Source organism: Tauraco erythrolophus, chromosome 3 (genome assembly GCF_009769465.1).
Source record: "Tauraco erythrolophus isolate bTauEry1 chromosome 3, bTauEry1.pri, whole genome shotgun sequence".
Classification (NCBI taxonomy): domain Eukaryota; kingdom Metazoa; phylum Chordata; class Aves; order Musophagiformes; family Musophagidae; genus Tauraco; species Tauraco erythrolophus.
Genome location: NC_141467.1, coordinates 52801761 through 52821943, shown reverse-complemented (window position 1 = coordinate 52821943; position 20183 = coordinate 52801761). Strand labels below are relative to the sequence as shown.

Genomic DNA, 20183 nt, shown 5'->3' with positions numbered 1-20183 from the left:
TTTTGATGAGGCCCCCAAAGCCTCCTGCACATAAAACAAATCTTCTGAAAGAATATTTATTTAAATGTATGAAAACATGAATGAAAAGGTGTGATTGTCTGGATACGCCATATTCCAAATGCAAATAAAACGGACTTCTTGGAGACTACCTTAGTTAGGAGCTGTCTTTCCAGTTTATAAAGTGAACCACTGAGTAATAAATATTAGTCAGAGACAGCTGGTAACTTCCCTGCCAAAACCCTCCTGCTGGCTTTTCCAAACCTACAACATAAAAGGTCACTTGTGAAAGTTCACATTTATCACATTTAATTACGCAGATCAGAACAAAAGATTTCCTGGATATAATGATGTGGTGAAATGTCAACTGACACAATATGGCTAAAAAAAGCATGGGACCTGGTTAACATCCAAAAGCCAAGATGCAGATGCATAAAGCAGATCTGAGTAGGGTACAGACTGCTTCAGTGAATCAATGGACACCTACTCTGCAGCTCTGTAGCATCCTGCAAAGCCTAAGACTACCTGTACAGCTGACAGGTATTGAATGCATTAAAAAATGCATTCCTACAAAATTCCTTACAAAATGCATTATTACTCCTACAATAATAATCTGCACACGCACTTCAAGGTGTGATCGTTTTGTACAGCTGAATTTAGTTTTTACTGAAAATGTAATGATAAACTCACTCCATTCTCCCCATTAAACGCTCAATAGTCACAGGATGTGCAAACGATGCTTGTGATGCCCAAGTAATTTGATTTATCTGACCTTGCACAGACAAATTCCTGTCTGGGGATCGCAAACATCTGGTTCTGTTCCATCTCTGTTACAGTTGCAGGGCACACAGTTTGGGAAACCATAAGTACCAGGAGCACACTGATCACACTGCCGCCCTTTTATTCCTGGTTTGCACCTTTATCAACAGAAAAACACAGAGGAGGGAGTCAATAGGGGAGGCAAGAACAGACTGAGGAAGGGAAGATTAAAACAAAAGGCAAGTGGATCTTTGAAGTCATTCTGCCCACTGTAGGAGAAGATCAGGTCTGAGACCATCTAAGGAACCTGAAGGTGCACAAGTCCATGGGACCTGATGAAGTGCATCCGCGGGTCCTGAGGGAACTGGCAGATGCAGTTGCTAAGCCGCAATCCATCATACTTGAGAAGTCATGGCAGTATGGTGAAGTTCCCAGCAACTGAAAAAGGGTAAACATAGACTACATCTTTAAAAAGGGAAAAAAAGAAGACCCAGGGAACTACAGGACAGTCAGTCTCACCTCTGTGCCCAGCAAGATCATGGAGCAGATCCTCCTGGCAAGTATGCTACAGCACATGGAAAATAAGGATGTGACTGGTGACAGCCAACATGGCTTCACCAAGGGCAAATTGTGCCTGACCAATTTGGTGGCCTTCTATGATGGGCTTACAGCACTGGTGAATAAGGGAAGAGCAACCGACATCATCTACCTGGATTTGTCAAAAGCATTTGATGCTGTCCCCACACGACATCCTTGTCTCTAAATTGGAGAGACATGGATTTGACGGATGGACCACTCAGTGGATAAGGAATTGGCTGGATGGTCACACTCAAAGAGTTACGGTCAACGGCTCAATGTTCAAGTGGAGACTCAGGGGTCAGTACTGGGGCCGGTGCTATTTAACATCTTTGTCAGCAACATGGACAGTGGGATCGAGTGCATCCTCAGCAAGTTTGCAGATGACACCAAGCTATGTGGTGTTGTGGACACGCTGGAGGGAAGGGATGCCATCCAGAGGGACCTTGACAGGCTTGAGAGGTGGGCCTGTGAGAACCTCATGAAGTTCAACAAGGCCAAGGGCAAGGACCTGCACGTGGGTGGGGCAATCCCAAGCATAAGTACAGGCTGGGCAGAGAATGGATTGAGAGCAGCCCTGAGGAGAAGGACTTGGGGGTATTTGTTGATGAGAAGCTCAACATGAGCTGGCAATGTGTGCTGACAGCCCAGAAAGTCAGCCGTATCCTGGGTGGCATCCAAAGGAGTGTGGTCAGCAGGTCAAAGGAGGTGATTCTGCCCCTCTACTCTGCTCTTGTGAGACCCCACCTGGAATACTGCATTCAGCTCTGGAGTCCCCAACACAAGCAGGACATGGACCTGTTGGAACGTGTCCAGAGGAGGGCCACGGAGATGATCAGAAGGCTGAAGCACCTCTGCTATGAAGATAGGCTGAGAGAGTTGAGGTTGTTCAGCCTAGAGAAGAGAAGGCTCTGGGGAGACCTAAAGGGGGCCTACAGGAAAGCTGGAGAGGGACTTTTTACAAGGGCGTGTAGTGACAGGACAAGGGGCAATGGCTTTAAACTGAAAGAAGGGAGATTTCAATTAGATACAAGGAAGAAATTTTTTTACACTGAGGGTGGTGAGGCACTGGAACAGGTTGCCCAGAGAAGCTGTGGATGCCTCATACCTGGAAGTGTTCAAGGCTGGATTGGATGAGGCTTTGAGCAACCTGGTGTAGTGGAGGGTGTCCCTGCCCATGGCACGGGGGTTGGAACTAGATGATCTTTGAGGTCCCTTCCAACCCTAACCATTCTGTGATTCTATGATAAAATCCACTTTGCTCACAGTGAAGGCTGAACGCCTTGAATTTGTCTAGGTGAAGTAGAGTAGATGCAAAAATCAACACCAAACTATGAACAAGGCTTGAGATAAGAGAAAACATCTTTCTGTGGCAGCAGCTACTTCATCCTACCTTTATAACAAATTTGCACAGTCTGATAAACTAGTGAAAATGCAGGTCTGATAATCTCTCTTCCTCCTGTCTATGCTGGTAAACTGTCTGTACCAGCCCATAGCAGGCTTCAAGAGAGAAAGGATCCATTGATAAAGAATGTCTGCCACCACCACCATCCACATATTTACATTTTAGTTGTGATAAGATAATTTTTAAATGTCTCAGCAAGTTGGTGGAATCTCCTTTGGCTCTCAGCACCAGACCCATATATGCACTAACACTATGAATTTAATGGAAATAAACAGTTAAAGTATGTGGACAAGGTCATAAACGAGAGCAATTACTCAATTCACCAAATGACAGGCGAGGTTTCTCAAGAGTCTCTCGGAATACATTAACCCCCTCACACACAGATAACTGGAGCTGGATGGGGACTTTGAACTTCGTGTAATCCACAGAAGGAAAAGTATTAATCAGAACGCAGCAGTTAGCTATATACTTCAGTAATCAGCCCAAAAGTATTTGCTAAATGTCAAATTTTCCTTCAGAATTTTTTACCAATAAGCTGTCATGTCTTTGATATTTCCAATTAGGCTGCACATGAAAAATATCACCATTATCATCAGACAACATAGCTTTTCACTGAAATGGAAAAATGTAACTATTTCTGCAAAAATTATCCTCAATTTTATTTGAGTAGAAATGTGCTAAGCCCTTTCTCTTTGAAGCATTAGATTTTATTTCACTGAATTATTTATTTGATTTATTTTTGCATAGTATTTTTTATTTTATTTTGTATTGTATGGGGAAAATGAAAATAGAGACTAATCAGACTGAGAGAGAATCAGGAGATACAGAATACATTTCACTTTAACCCTGAACCCCAACTTCTACAGTGCAAATGGATTCCTGACATTGGATAAATCATATGAGCTGGACAGAGATTTGGTGACCTACCATGAGTGACATGGCACATCACTGGCAAACAGAATACAAGCCCAGGAACCCCAAATGCCACCATTAGTTACCTGCACAAATCAAGTTTCTGCTAAAACATTGCAGGTGTCCCTGAAGCAGCCGAGTCCTCACTATCACCAAACACTGCTTAAATCCCCATTCACCATCATCAGTTTCCCACATCCAAATACCCAAAAGAACGGTGAGGCAAACCACTCGTGCATTGTTTACAGGGCACGTAACCCCAACTTACTTGCATCTCCCGTTGGTTTTTTCACATTCTGGGCTTGCCGCATCAACGACTCCTCTTTCCGAACAGTTGCAGCTCTCGCAGCCAGCAAGAGGGTGATAGTTGAAGTAATGTTTCTCGCACAGTTCACATTTTGGTTTCACAGTTCGCGGAGGGCAAATGCATTTACCAGTCACATCATCACAAAGACGCTGCCCGCAGTTGCATACTAGGTGAAAGAAAATGTTCTGCAAATCAATCACATCTCAATTTACAATGATCAGCTCTTACTGAACTTGCACATGAAACAAGCACGCACAACCTTTATATATAAAGGACATGATTCTTTTCTCTCTTTCACTAATTATAAGCTCAGGGTCATGGAAACCAACTATGTGACTGTAATGGTAGTTTCAAAGAGTAGCTTTAGTGCCTGGCTCTTTTCCACAGATTGGTTGCTTAACTTCACCACAGGCACTGTTAATCACTTCCCAAAACTGCCAAGGATTAAACAACGAATAGTTTTGGTGTTAAGGGCACCACTTTTACAAAGCAATGTTTATAAACATCGAGTATATGGAAAGGCAGCTGAGGACCGTTGGTGTAATCTATAAACCGGTTGATGTTACCAAGAATAGCATCAGAATATGAGGAACTAAAACGTGACATTTCTGATTATCTGTGGAAAATCTTGAAGGTGTAAACTGGGATACAAGAGTAACAACTTGGAAACAATTCAGCAGTCAGTGCAGAAAAAAAAACATTTGACTGAAAGAGTGACAATATGGATTTTAACCAGTTTAACCGTAAGCCTGCTACACCTGAGGAGACAGCACGTGTGAAGGCACACTTCATCATGAACTATGTGTGCTTTAGGGGAACGGGGTTAGTTCTGCCTTAAACAGAAAGCTATGCTGTGCTAAATGTAAGATGGCTCAACCAGCCTCTCGTATGATCAAGCCCTATAAAGAAAAGTGAGGCTGCAGTACCTGTGCAGTAAAATCAGAGAATTAAATGAAAGGTCGGGTCAGGCACTGACTAAGTCTGAGCATGTACTTACACTTGCAGAATGGGAATCCATAGTAGCCAGTTTGGCATCGGCTGCACTGGCGACCGATGACATTAGGTCTGCAAATACACTGTCCTCCCAGGGGGCTGCAAGTGGGGCTCATGGCACCTGCACTATGGCAGTTACATGGCAGGGCTCCGTCGTTGTAGAAAGCCACTAGTGACCTTACGGAGTCCTTACAGAAGGCCGATGATCCTTCTGGGCTATTTAAATTGAAATATAAATCAAGTAAGCACTGGCACTTGGGAATCGTTATGAGCGTGCTTTGCAGTGGTTCAGTAAATTAGGGTCCTGTCTTTCAAACAGTTCTTTTCCATAAGGACGCATTAGTACACATGCAAGGGTGAACTTTAATTAAATTAGTGGTGAATGGCTTTGAACATGCAGGTAAGAGATTTTTTTCAAAGAAAGTGGGTATGTTAGTCATTTCAGTTCAGACATGCCAAGCAAAACATCAAATACCAAAGATGGAAATACCAAAGACAGAAAGATGACAGAGATTTTCCTCTTTTGTACTGTGAGCAATAAAGCTCTACCTTTACATTTCATTTACAATAGAAAGTAATGGAAAAATGACTCATGGAATTTAATGGGCCAGCATAAGCCATGAAAAGCATTTTAATGCAGCACAACGATGGCGATTTTATACATATGACTTTAATACAGAGTAAAAGTAATATTAATTCCCAGGTTGTTGTCGATGTTCAGTGTTTTAGAAAGCAATGCTTACTCAATATAAAAACTGTTTCCTCCACATTGGCTGATAAAATCAAATGACTTGTCCACTGTCTTTTTGTCAAGAATTTTGTAACTGTAGGTGTCTGCTGGAACAACTAAGACATTTTCCTTAAAACAACAAGAAAGCAAAGTTGTACATTTCAGAGAAAAGCAAAAGACAGGAGCTAAGGCGTTTATATGTTTAAATGTTTCTTCATTATGCATTCTGGATTTTCTCAAAATCCATAACATTTTAACTGAAAAAAATTGAAAATATATTTATTATCTTCCCCCTAGAGTTGTGATGCTACAAGAAGTATACAATAAAAACACTGTATAGTATCTCGAAAATTTAAAATAAAACAGAAGCAGTGAACAAGATCCTAAAAATCTGAAACACAACACTGTAAGACAAATCCTTTCTTTTTGGTTTTCATCTTTGCATCTCTCTCTAAATGAATGGTGAAACTGAGAATAACATTTCCAAGCACATTTATGTAATAAACGTACCAGAACCAGAGTTCTTCCATCAGGCATCATCACTGTAACAGAAACCTCGGGTTCAGAAATTTCAAGCTCAATTTGGTTTTCTGCAATCACTTGATCCCGACAGCCAGAGGTATGAGGGCAGAATGAAGCATTGAAAGAACCTGGAAGAAAAAACATAATGCCAAAAAAGGCTCCACGTGCCAAAACACTGAGAAAGGAACGGGATTAGATCACATTCAGATGCTTACCTGACCACACATGTCCTGCATCCACACGCACTTGCACAGGGAACATCGGGTGTGCTGGCTGATAAAAATGTACCACAAATACATATCTGCCCAAGCTGGGCATTCTGCCACTCAAGGTAATCTGGTTCTGCAGACACAAGAACAGCTCTGATAGTATATTTGTTTTGTGAAATATTCTTGGGTTTACGAGCTGTGCTCTGTGCCACCTACCTGCAATGAAAGAGAAGGGGCTTAGCATCCCTCAGCAAGTTAAATATCTTCAAAGAATACAGCACTACAACTGTATGCTCCTATCTGTTTGCATGCCAAGCACATCTAATGTTCTTGTGCGGTTTGTGAGCCTACTGCGTAGTTTAGAAGGAAGCTGGCATTTTTCTTTCTCTTTCTGTATATTGTCTTTGTGGCTTACTCAGTCTGCAACATTTTGATCATATCACATCATTCAGTTTTGATTCTCCTTAAGTGTTTCATCTATTTAACTTTACTAGGAATACACTTTGTGAATTAGGAAACAAAGTTTTCAAAATATGAGATACCTGTAACGGTGTCAAGGTGACTCCATTAACTGAGGCAGAAGGTAAAGGGGCACCCAGTGCATCATAGAGTATATTTCTCCGTACTTCATAAAGTTTCCCATCCTTGAATGCATCCAAAACCAAAGCTGCTGGTGGAGTTTCATACACGGAGGGAATGCATGTTGCACTAAACACAGAATTAAGTGATTACTCTAGGGGCCAGGAGAATTTCTTAAGCATCATAAAAGGAAAAGCAGTCAACACACAAGAGTTAATATATCAGGCTGTATTACAATTAATAATGCCATAGTAACTCCTGTTACTCTTTGGATTCTACGTAAATGATCAGAAAGTAAATGAAAAGAGGTACAGATTTAACTCACAAAGAGGAAAATGTACATTAACTGATTTTATTCACTCAAAATTTCCATAATCTAAACAGTTTCAATGGAAAGAGTTTGCTAAGGCAGACGAAACCTAAGGGAACCAAGAGTGCTAAAAAAAAAATAAATAAATGTTAGTTAATCCAGTTAGTTACATTCACCAGAATCTGTAGTAATACTGAATTCCCAGTTCTACAAATATTTACATAGGTGTATCCTTTAAACATGCAAGTTTTCCCACTGAAGTCAATGGGACTACTTAAGTACTTAGAAGTTAAGTATACACTCAAATATTTGTAGAATTGGAGCCAAAATAAATAGCAGTGCTTCTTGAAAGCATCCTTATTCATTCACTGCTGTGTTTAACTATTTTTTCTTTGGCATATTAAATTCTGAAGAACTTGATTGAGAGAAGTATTTTCCAAGACTGTCAGAGAAAATGTTTTGGGGGGTTTCCTGCTAGTATTTATTCACTTCTCTTTAGTACTCAACAGACAATGATTAATCTTTGCTCAAGACAGGCCCAGAACTGGAATGGCAAGTATGTTTCAGGGCCAGGATTGAGATGTATTTGCCAAGCCTGTCTGGGAAATCACATGCAGCATCAGCTTACAATACTGTTAAACTGAGCCAAGAATTTGCATCTTTCAACTTGGTGAACACTAAGCACGTTCCAGAAAGCAAACATGCTGCCAGATAGTGGTCTTAATAACAGAACATAAACACACAGTAAACTAGGCAAATATAACATGAGATTTAAAAAAAGGCAACATAAAACCAAAGTAAAAGGTACAAATTTCTACATTGGCTTTATTTGAAATCAAGTTTTTCACCCAGTGTCTTTCCCCCATTTTACTCAGAATATAAATGCCCAGGAATGCAAAATACCTTTGCTGTGAGGACAAGTATCTTCCATCTTAGAAAGCTGGTTTCAGTTGTAATACTGAGCAGAACCGAAGCTGCGATTCAATGCTATGCATGCTTGGAAGCCAAGTACAGTCACATGCTTTTATCCAAATTACTACCCAGATTTTTCTGCTTTCTATTTCAATTCAACCATTATGTTAGAAGCTACTGTCTGGAAAACTATTAGACCTAGTCACCAACTGTTTCTGTCTCTGAAGTCCTGCAAATGACATTTACTTATTTTGAGGCCCTTCCCATTGCCAGACCAGTAGGAAAAAAGCCTTAGGAGTAGCATCACAAGGGACATCCTGGGTAGCGCAACAGGAATTGAAACATGAGGCTTCAATTTGGAAGCTGCACTGACAGTTCCTCTCTAGCCTAAAGAACAAAACATATAGAGAGGGGAAGAGCTTCAAAAGGACAGACCAAGTGCTTAGTAGAACTCAGACCTGACCACTTGGGAAGCAAAAGTTCAGGTTCAGATCTTTGCAGAAAGAGAAGAGTCATCAACCTGGGTCAACCAAGCTGTATATGAGTGCTCTAATTACTGGTCTTCTACAAGTATAATGGAGGAGAAGGATCACCTGGCATCACAGTGTGGGGTGAATGCTGAGGGCACACCTACCATATGGGCCCCATGATAAGATGGACAAGGGAATGGCTTCTTTGTGAAGTGGGGGTTTACATGGTTAGTAGTTTGATGCTTCCAAGCTGAGCTGGTGGATTTGTGCCTGAAAGGGCAGTCACATTCCCTACCTAATGACAAATTAAAGCCATTTTGGAACAGCTGAAGCAGTAACGTGCAGAATGAAACTCCAGATGGAGCAGTAAGCATTTCAGACCACTGAAGTAGTGATGTTTCTCCAGCTTGGACACCTATCACACTGGATGGTGTGTGAAAGATGTGTGATGGGCCAGGAAGAGGCTAGTATTAACAAAATCCTGCACAAAGACTGTCTAGATTAACACTAACACTTCAGCTTTTTTACAAATACTACTTTGCAAAAGTGGCCTACAAATCACCTGTGAGTCACTGAGCAAAGATTCATTTGAAAGAATTAAAATCCCATTTAGTTTGCCTTTCAAGATCTTCAGAAAATATAAAGGATAAAACCAAGCAAGTTACCTTTCATCATGGGTACCCCTGTAAGCAGCTATGCACTGTACTTTAGGATCCACATATTCTGGAGAAAATTCTTCAGCGGATATAATACAAACCTTGTGCTGAAAAATAAGCACAAGACACAATTAACAATATCATAAATAACAGGGGCAGGCCTGAACAGGAAGAATGAAGTCAAATTTTAGCATGGGGACACCTGAGTCCAAAGCCATGTTCTGTCATGGACTTCCCACAACATTTTGGATCCCTTGACCTGCCTGCACCTGAATGCCTCAGTGTTGAATAGCATTTTTCTGTCCTTCTCAGTGAAACGCTGGCTGTTCAGAAGTTAAATAAATTAAAACCTAAGTATATGTATGGCAATGGGAATGACAGAAGACCAGCTTGCAGGGTCAGAAGCTAGGCACGAGCATGAGCACACAGAGGTGAGAAGGAAAAGCCATCATTTGTGGTGTTAGAGACTTTTGGACCCTGAGGAAATTCCTAGACCTTCTGAAATGCAAGCATGAACACTTGCTTGCACAAAGTCCGTAGGAGTGAGTTTGACACCAGGATTTCTCCCAGTAGATTCAGAACTCATTTTAAAAGCCAACGAGACCTCTTATGATTTTTTTTTTAACAAAAACTAGACATGAGCAAATGAAGTCGCAGTAGTCCTGCTGTAGCCATGATGGTAAGGACATAAGGGAAGGCTTGTGGGTAGACACAACAGTTCGCACTAATAAAATATGTTACCTACACTTAAAAAATACATAAGTGCAGGTTACAAAACTTGTGCATGACCTACTTGGAAATGAGATAAAACTGCCTGATAAGCAGTAAGATAACTAGCGCCATGTATTAATATAAATAAAATTTATAATAAAATAATAATATTTATATAATTAAAAAATAAAATAAAAATTGCATAGGGAGAATTCATTAATGTGCAGTGATTCAGTTTAAAGGCAGCTTGTGTTTTAGCAGTAGCAAGCAGGGACTAGAAACCCTTTATAAGCTAGAAGGCAGAGTGCTTAAAGTCCCTTTCCTGGGCAGCAAACATTGTGCCTATCCTGCATGTACTGACCCACAGGGCTCCAGCCCATTGCAGCAGAACAAGGGTAGACTCTGAAGTTTTGAACTGCACTTTATGAGTGGCTAAAAAGTTGCTGCAAAACATGGTCTGGGTTTAGACAGCTCATACGCACCAGTGTGAGGTAAAGACTATGAAGCTGTAAGAGCCTCTCTTGAAAGCTGACCTCAAGAACCCTATTTACCCTTTATTTAGATCAGATTTCTGAACTTCTGTGTTAGGAGTGGTTCCCCTTCGCCTCTCTGGTCTGGTGACAGGGGTCACACAAGGGTCTTGACTCCAAAGCTGCTGCCATTGACTCCATGATTAGTGTTCATATACCAGAAGCAATTCTTTTCCCCCTTCTTCCGATCTTTTGCTAAGTGCAGTCTTTACATTTAACATGGGGAAATATTTTCTGTATCTCTGGAGAATATTGAAATTCATCTTGCAGCAAGTTATTCAGAGAATGAAAACTAGAATTTAGAAATAAAAATACATAGATTCTTAGAACAAGAAACTTCCACATGTGGAGACAGAGACTAATAATATCAATATCTTTTGGATATGGATCTTATTAGCACAGCAGTTGATGCAGGGAGCTAACAGGCAATTTAAATGGTATTTGTTCACGCTGAACGTTGCCTCATGAAATGAGGAAAGCATGTACCAGTTGTTAATCCTAATAGTTCCACGAAACTACTCTATGTTTATAACTGAGTTTTAACTGTAGATTTTAGCCAACTGTGTAACTTACCTCGTGTTTCTGAAATGGAAAACAGAAAAAACATAGAAGAAAATCGTGTCCGTAAAAAATGTATTCCTGGTGTGGCCAAAAGAGGGCAGTGAAGGCTTTTTATTCAAAGTATTTAAAAGTTGTATGACTAATGAATGCACTTATTACCTGAAACGAATGCATTTATTACCTGAATTTTGTAAGAGACTCAGGAAACTCCCTCATGGATTTTAAAGATTTAAAAAAAATAGAAAGATAAGGGGAAAAAAAAAAAAAAGGTAATGATGAAGTACAAAAGCTACCAGAAGATTTTTCTTTTAAAATTTACATGTAGAAGAGAGGGACTGAAATGAAACACAAGAGAGTTGGAAAAACCCTTGCTAAGAAAGGCAAATTTCTTTTTATCTTTGAAACTGATCAAGTTTGCCTCACTGCTCTCTGAGCATATATAAAGAAATATCTTCAAGCACCTAATAGACATCAGTTCACACATTACCATGTAGCATATGAACACAGGGAGAAAAGTATCTCTCTTTACCCATTCAGGGAACAAGTATTACAAAAGGGAAAAGAAAATGGAAACTTACCAGAAGAAAATTAATTGATGATGCCTTAAGATGTACCTTTGTATCTGCTAGAAGGTCATAAGCTGCAATACGATTTTTGTTGTCAACTACAACACTGCGACACAGGAAACTGAAACAGAAAGCAGGATTAAAAATGAGCCTGCTGGCATTGCCATGTTGTTTAGGCTATTGCCTACCTCAATTGCCTAGCTTTTGGCTAGCCTCATCACTGGTGCCTAGCCATTCTCCAGGATCCTAAGTAACAACTACCTTTGGCCATTGGTGAACATGCAGTATCCTTGATAGACAAAGGATGCACCACTTACAAAATTCTTTGTGGGTTGACCTACCTGGAGCCCAAATCTCCAGACCTCAGTTCAGATCTCCATTTGAGTGATTGTTTTAAGTAGGATGTGAACAGACAGATATACATCCATGCTACCTGCAGAGGTTTCCAAGCTGTGTAACGTGGCCAACTAATACTCTGTGCCTTGAGGTTCGTGCACCTCAAGGTGCCAGCATGCACCAGCTGCTGCTTTCCACTGCTGCCATGTGTGGTTGATGGTGTGGATCAGCAGCTTTCACCCACACAATGGCAGCTGGGCGAGTCTTGATTTTAGGAAGCTCTCTGCACACTGAAATACTCCTCCATACAAGTGAAAAAATGTAGGTCTGCCTCTTATTGACTACCTATGATTGGCTGCACATCTTTAGCACAGACTTAGAGGAAGAGACTTGCTAAAGCCTTTAAACTCTGCCTTGTTCAGGGAGCATGACCCCTGCAACTTGCCAACAGTAGCAACAGTCTCCTTTTGATAAAGAGAAGTCATATAAGGCTATAATTTCTTTTATTTCTTCTGCACTTCTGCTCAGCTGGGCCAGCCAGCATGTCGTGGGTGAGAAGCTGTAACCACCATACAACTGCTTCTCTATTTCTCCTCTAGGAACCAGAGAATATGAAAATTTCACTGTTGTTTAGAGCAGAGCTCAGAAACAAGGTCAGCTCAGGGCTAAGAACATTTAAGATCAGAGAAATACAGGTCCCTTATTTGTAATTCGCTGGAAGCTTGAAATGTTTCATTCTCTTACAATGTTTTATTGGGAATAATCAAGCTCACAGAGCTGTACGTAGGCCTGGTACAATATATTCTGGATTCTACAAGTTACTCTCACTATGTTGTTTCTTGATTTATTTTTTAACAGAAGAGACTTATAGCTTCCTGCTTAGGAAAGATGACACAGCAACTTACTTGCAATATGACCATTAGCTCCATGCCAAATAGCAGCAGAAGGGATTTACTGCACTGCTACATTAAAATAGCAAGGGCTTTTTTTGTCTTTCCATGAGCAATTTCTTAATGTATCATATGAACAAACAAGTATGTTCAAAATTAGCCCATAAAATGTGTTTGGAAAAAAAAAGCAATAAACCGGAAGCTTTATAGCAAGTAGTTTTGGGCTCAGAGTGTTACATAACAGGCTAAAATAAGAGCTTTCCCCAGCAATAACCTGACAAGGTCACTGCTCCACATAGCTCTGCTCTGTATCACAAATGTGCTGATGAAAATGATTTTTCTTACTGGGCAATTTCATCCTAAATATCCCTAAGCCTCCAATCTGCCAAATACTTGGCTCACAGGAAAAAGGGATGCATGTTTGTAGCCCTCTGGTAGTGGGTGGGCTCTCCCAAGGGCACAAACATCTGCAGGATCACATTCTTAATTTGAGTCATACGATGAAATGCTCAAGTGTTAAAGACAATCTCACTCAGGACAGACAAAATCTCCTGTGCAGAAACATCTGCAGTAACCTCAGCATTCAACAAGGATAAAGAAGCATTCCGCTGAAGACCTTGCCTCCAGCCTAACAGCCAGAGGATGGCTACGCTCAGAATTTCAGAGACATTTATACTTCTGCTTCAGCAGATCTTGTTAGAAACAGTGGGACTACTGTTGTAAAACTATCTGCTACATTTTTAATAGCCAAAGCCCTTGGACATGCTTTTAACTAAATAAAAACAGTACAGGCATCTGCAGCCAAGAGTGATGCTCTTTCACTGGACTCTGAGATGAATAGCTTATAAGGATTTATGAGCGTACATAAGCAAAGTAATCCTTTGTATAGGAAAATAGTTCATGGAAGCCGTCGCAATATTTAATGACCTGATTGCACAGAGAGAATTAAAAATGGGTACAATACCCACAGAATCATGTACGTGCTTTTAATCACCCCAAATCTGAACAATCCACATAGTAAAATGGATTTCAACATATAAAAAGTATAATTATATCCCAAATGCTTATTCAATAATTTAGTGATTACATCAGAAATTCTTACCTGTATTTACAACTGTATATTCTCACTCTGCCTTCAGTGACAGGTCCAGGGCTATGTATTACTACCTCAGCAGTGTATAACTGATCGTCTTCATTGGCATATTCAAAAACCAGAACATAGCGACCGACTTGAGCAACATTTATTGTCATTTGTAAATTGACCTAGGTCAAAATCATTGAAAAATAAAAAAACTTTTAGATTCTTCACTCCTTTTTCTTGTAGGAAGCTCCCTGTTCCTGCCCTGCAAGCCAACTGGTCTGCTTTAGCCCAGGGCCAATCCTGTACTGTTGGAGCCAAAGACATCCAGCAGAATGGAAGCAAGGCTTATAAATATCACTTTGTCCTCTAATAAGAGTCAACCAAGTTCAAGAAACAGCTGCCATTATAACAGTGCTAGGATGGCTGTAAAACAAGCCCGTGAAATGAATACATTATTATTTCTCTTCTCTCCAGTAGAAAGTATCAGTGAGGAAACTTTAACAATACTGAGAAATTGTCACCCTCATCTCTAAGCTGTCTTTAATAAATAAAAATTGACTCTATTTCTCCACTGAGAAAAACATTTCTAGAAACACAATTCCTACTGCAGCAGTGCTGTATATTGATTCCCTACAAAGAGCGAAAGCATCTTCTCCAGCAAAAAGTCAATGTCACTTTCTGAAGCATAAAGTTTTCCTTTTAGTTTACCTGCAAAAATTGTTTAAAATAATATTTGATTTGAAATACTTTGAAGTAGAAAGTACTGTGGTTACAGCAGGTTTTGCTACAGTTGGATATATAATTATTTTTGAATTTAAACTGTTTTTTTCTCAGTATTTCCTTAGGCTATAAACACTCAAACATGTAAATAATTCTGTCAACAGCCCTCTTGACTTCACTGCGATTATTCATACCAGTAAAGTTTTGCACAGGCATCAGTGATGAAGCATCAGGACCTGTGGCATGTAAGTATTCTTGTTGCAGCTGGTATTTTTAAAAGCAGTATCAGAGCGCAGTAATAGAGGACATAATCATTTTACAGGTCATTATCATGTACTTGATAAAATGCCTTATTTTTACCAAACACACTTCTAGTATAATATTTCATTTCATAAAATATATGCTTCTTGCTAAATGGACCTACAGCAGTGGCATAATTGCTTCTGCTTGTTTTTTAGTAAAGCAAGTATTTTGCATAAGTGTAGCTATTTAAGAAACAAAAAAAAGATGGATTTAGAATGACATTATGTACACCATTTCTGCTGACAAACCATTATGCAATTTCTGCTGCACTTAAACAGTATGCTGAACAAGCCAGAAGGCCTAAAGCAGGGGCATTTTTATTTAATAAAATACTTTTCTCAGATTGAGATGTCCACTCTTGTCAGTTATAAATTTGCCTCCACTGATCCGTTTACGCAGTTCTGTATAAAATGCAGAACTTTACACAGAGTCTGGTTAGGGATTCTGAGCTGTAAATCTGCAACTGTTTTAGTCTGGCAGGTTTCTAGTCAACAGTAGAGACAGGACTGCAATTAGCAGGCAGGAATCCGACCTCTCTTCCACTGATATGGGACATCACTGGGTGATCAGGAGTCGGCTGTCGCACTGGTATTCTTCTGTATTCTCCCTCATGTCTGAAATATGCTGCCTCTGAACCAAGGACACAGGAAAATCTGCCCAGTGGCAAATGCTGATAGAGCAAGCAGCTTACACACAAAAAACAAACAAACACAGGATTATTGTTGTTTTCAAGTGCAGCAGGATAACAATAAAATTATCTGAGGCAATGGTTAATTCTGCAGCATATATACTGACTGCTCTGTTGAAGCACGTCCTGAATAGGTGCAAGGCTCTGTAACTTGTATCTGCAAGATGGACGCTTCGTAGTAATCACTAGGTAACAGCACCATATAGTCCTAAGAACAAAGAATATAACAAATGCAAGAGCATGCAGAAAATAACAAAAGGATCATCTCCAGACTTTCGCAATGAATAAAACCAACCACACAAATCATTTTTGTGGAGGATGTCTGCAAGACGTGGAATTTTTTTGTTACATGGGCCAATAACAGCAGAATGGGTCTCCCTAATTCTACTTATATCTTCATAGAGATGGGACGAAGGCAGCTGCCCTGCCCTGTGAGCAGGGAAACTCTGCAGCCACTCTCCCATCATGTGTTGCACAAGATGATGCTCACACAGGAGCCTTGCAACTGCTTGGTACTACACAGGCAGCTGGGTGCAGTTTTCACGCAGGTACACAATCCACATGCACATACTTAACTGTGCACAACTCCACAAGGGAGATTTATGTATTCCAGGTGAGATTTTATAAAAATATTCCACGTAATCTATTAAGCTGTGTTTCAAAAGCTGATGTATTTTTTCTCTGCCTTGTCCACTTAAATCAACCTATTAGAGCTTATTTATAAAACCTGTTATTGTGAGAACATACTGGGCTAAGATCATTAACAAATTCCTTTTCAAAGGTATTAGTAAAAAAAACAGGCACAGTAAGTACTGTCACTTTCAGCAAGAAATATGTTTGCATGCTCTTTAGTAACATTTTACATGGTATTCCATAAATTTAACAGAGCCCCAGGCTTGATCACTAAAGACATCAACTACTTGTTAACTCTATTTAATACACACATGAATTTCAGTATGATATCTTTGTGATCATACACGTTAAGGGTTTTTGAGAAAACTTAAACAATTTGTCTTTTTATAGCAATTTCTCAGAACTGCCACCAGAAAAATTTTCACTTTTTCAGTGAATGAAAGGAGAATAATGATGGGGGATAAAAACATTTAGAAAATGTCCTCCTAATCATGCAGCCCATCTTATTATACTTTGCACAAAATCTTTGCAGAGAATCTTTGACAAGAAACTAAGGCCTTGGTCATCTGCGTCTGAGTCAGGCTTTAGATACGACATCTGATATCTAAGAACTACGAATTTCTGTGACCATTTATGCTCAACCGATTATGCTGTATGTTAGTATTACTTTATCCTTTGAAGGCACAGATTCTGGATAGACTTTATTAAAGTCTATAAGCACAAGAAAAATTAGAGCAGGGGAAAGTCAGAGAAAAAGAAAAATTAAGTAAGAGGCAGAATTGTAAAGTTTCATAATGATATTCTGCTGCTGTACTGTTTTCATTAGCACTGAATTTCAATTGCTTGCAGGGTTCTTCCCAGCAAATGACTCCAGAGCAATACTATCATAACAGCCTTCAAACCCTTGTTTTCCTCAATTGTTTTCTTACCAAGAGGACTTCCTCTGCCATTATACTGACAGTCCACGTGCCTGGAACCAGTGAGAAAGGCTCTGTGGAGCTTTTTCCTGGGATTGTGACAAAAGCTGGCTCCTTACTGGGCGGGAAGACAAACTCTTTGCTCTGGGCAGCCCCTGCCAGAAAAAAACGAAACAAAACAAGTCAAAAAATAAGAGACTGTGTAAAATGTCTCTGCTTGCTTAGTGTGCTGGACTGGTGATTTCATCCGTTAAACTTGGTCTAACAGGAGCTGATCAATATGCTTTTCTGTCAATATGTATTAACAGCGCATTCGACTATACACAGTAAGCTACAGAGGTATACAGTGGTCGTTGTCTTCATTCTTATTAGCTTTGAGCAAACTGATTCAGAAAAGCAGAGCTCACCCTCTGCAGTGGCCAGTTTTGCAATATTCTGAAATGCTCACTTCTTCACCTTCCTCTTCCATTATTTTCCATAACTGACTCATGACATGTTCAGCTGACACAAGGCCTGTCCTCATGCGACTTGCAGCCAAATATGTCAGATACTGGAGGTTCTCAGTAGCATCGAAAATGTTTAGCTACAGATAGTAACTGAAGGTAGCTTCTGGGCAGAGATGGTGTACAACAGACATGCAGCTGCAGTATGCTTTATCAAAGAGAAGTCGTGAGGATCAATTGTTATGAATATTAAAGGTCTCCCTTTGAAGCCCCTGGACACAGAGAAAAGCTGGTTCCCCGCCTCCCAGGCAATATAAGCCAGACCTGACCACAAACTGCTGGCATTCTGCTGAGTGGTATCTGCCAAGTCTTCGGTTTTGTCTCTTCTGAATTACTGAAAGGATCTATGACTAAACTCCATTAGCTCCCAACAGGATGCTGAGGTCAGGCATCATAAGAGAGAATTCTGAATATAGGCTTGGTATGCCTCTACCCGTCAAAGGATATGGAGTACTCATCTTTTATTAGGGCCCAAAATGCATCACATGATGTTGAGGTCTATAGTCAGAGCTAACTCGGTGGATTTGATTCATCATTAAATAAATATTTTTCATGGAATGAAGGCAGAAGCTACCTATAAACTGAAACATTAAAGGCAACTAAACCAAGACAAGTGCTGTTCTCCCTTCTTTAAAAGCTTCATAAACCACACAGTTCAGAGCTTCCAAGTGCAGAACTGAAAGTATTGAGTTTGGCAAACATTTGAAAAAAACAAATGTTGATTACTGCTGTAAGCAGGGGCTTCATGCAAACACAGCCACATCAATTACACAGCAAAATATATTAGGAAAAGCACAAAAGCATTGACACTGTTAAAAGTGATGCATTTTAAGCGGCATCATTACAAATTTGACTTAGGTGCACCTGGAAAAGGCATCTCTGATCTAACATTCATCTGATCTGTTGCACCGTTGAGTTGCACCTACCTGTTTCAGGCCGAGATTGACAAGCAGATATGAGGCCAGATAATGTTTCACCTCCAGGGCTAATATATCTCAGGATAATGCGAAATAAGTAGAGGTTTGATTTTTCCACATTCAAAGTTATCCTCACTTCGTTCTGAAAAATGGAAGTTAATAAACAAAAACAGCCGTAAAGTGCTGAATAGAGGAACAGTTAGAAGCCATGCAAGCACCATACTAAAGTCCTACAAGAAAAACGCACATGCAGACAAGTATATACTGGAATGGCAATGCTGGTGTACGACAGAGGAAGACAGGCAAGCCTAGTGACAAAATTAATTCACTTACAAGTATAATTAGTGCCAAAATGTTTTCCCTCAGCAACTGAGATCTTCCCTTTAGAGCTTTTTGAGCCCAGGCTGACATAGCGGAGGACTAGGTGGAAGAGCTTAGGGGAAGCCACAGTGACAGGCACAACCACCTCTGGCTGGGAAAAATAAAAAGAAAGGGAAAAAGGAGGAAAGGAAAGTATATTATTTGTTACTAGCACCCAGAGAAAGAAAAACCATTTGGCAAAGACAAACTTCGTAACAGAAAAGAAAGGCTCGGACAGCTTACAAAAGAACACAGAACAAAACCTCCTGTGAAATACAACTCTTGTTGAGTAACAACTTATCCAGAAAGACACAGAATGGCTGAACTAACATGTGTTGATATTGCACCTTGAAGCATGGACAGTATTTTACTGTTATTCCCCACTCCTGTGCCATAAATGGGACATATGGTATCCAGGGCTGTCCATATTCCCGGCTTCCTGAGGAACAGGACAGAATCATTGATCCTAGTCTGAGATCACACACAATACTCCACAGCATGCAGACATCTCAGACTGTCACTGAAACTTCTGCTCCTTCACCAGACCCTACCGTTTCTTAGAGAAGTGCTGCCATGGGTCTCTTTGCCCTGGGGCTGAACTGGCACCTCTGGAGCCAGGCAGTTCTCATCAGCCCCAAACGGGCAGTGAGTCCGCGGGAGGCTGCATTCCCACAGTCCCCACTATTCAGTTTGCAGAGCAACAGAATCGGCAGAGATACGTTCAAAGGTTGGTAGTGGATTAGGAAAAACTAGGATCGGTGTAACCTCAAGGGTTTGGCTTCCTTCTTTCCATCCTAAATCCTAAAGGTCCACTCACAATCCAACTTGCAGTTCACTCATCACAATCTGCTCACTGTCCCTTGCCAAGATGCTTGTGGTACAGTGATCTCCCCACCACTGTGGTCAATTCTGCTTCCCCAAATGCACACAGGTTTTCTCAGGTCCGTATATTTGAGAACAGCACACAAAGTCTTACTTTCTCTTCCTGCTAAAAGCTACAATAAATACAAGATTGCCAGCTCCCATATACTGCTCTGAATGTATATTCCTCAATTCCATCATCATCATCATCCCAGAGACCTCCATTTTCTTAATAGAAATAAATGCAAAGCAGAAAGCAAAGATAGACT

General features: G+C 40.3%; 1 protein-coding gene across 1 annotated transcript in view; it reads right to left on the bottom strand.

Moving 5' to 3' along the window:
- Window positions 1–20183, bottom strand: part of LAMA3 (laminin subunit alpha 3) — a 124581-nt gene that overhangs the window by 49666 nt on the left and 54732 nt on the right. Inside the window, 14 exon segments of the mRNA XM_086609234.1 lie at window positions 770–914; window positions 3918–4122; window positions 4954–5165; window positions 5693–5808; window positions 6190–6329; window positions 6417–6543; window positions 6953–7118; window positions 9347–9444; window positions 11718–11826; window positions 14034–14194; window positions 15568–15721; window positions 15831–15931; window positions 17286–17428; window positions 19027–19165. Of these exon segments, the coding sequence (XP_086465360.1) occupies window positions 770–914; window positions 3918–4122; window positions 4954–5165; window positions 5693–5808; window positions 6190–6329; window positions 6417–6543; window positions 6953–7118; window positions 9347–9444; window positions 11718–11826; window positions 14034–14194; window positions 15568–15721; window positions 15831–15931; window positions 17286–17428; window positions 19027–19165 (2016 nt within the window).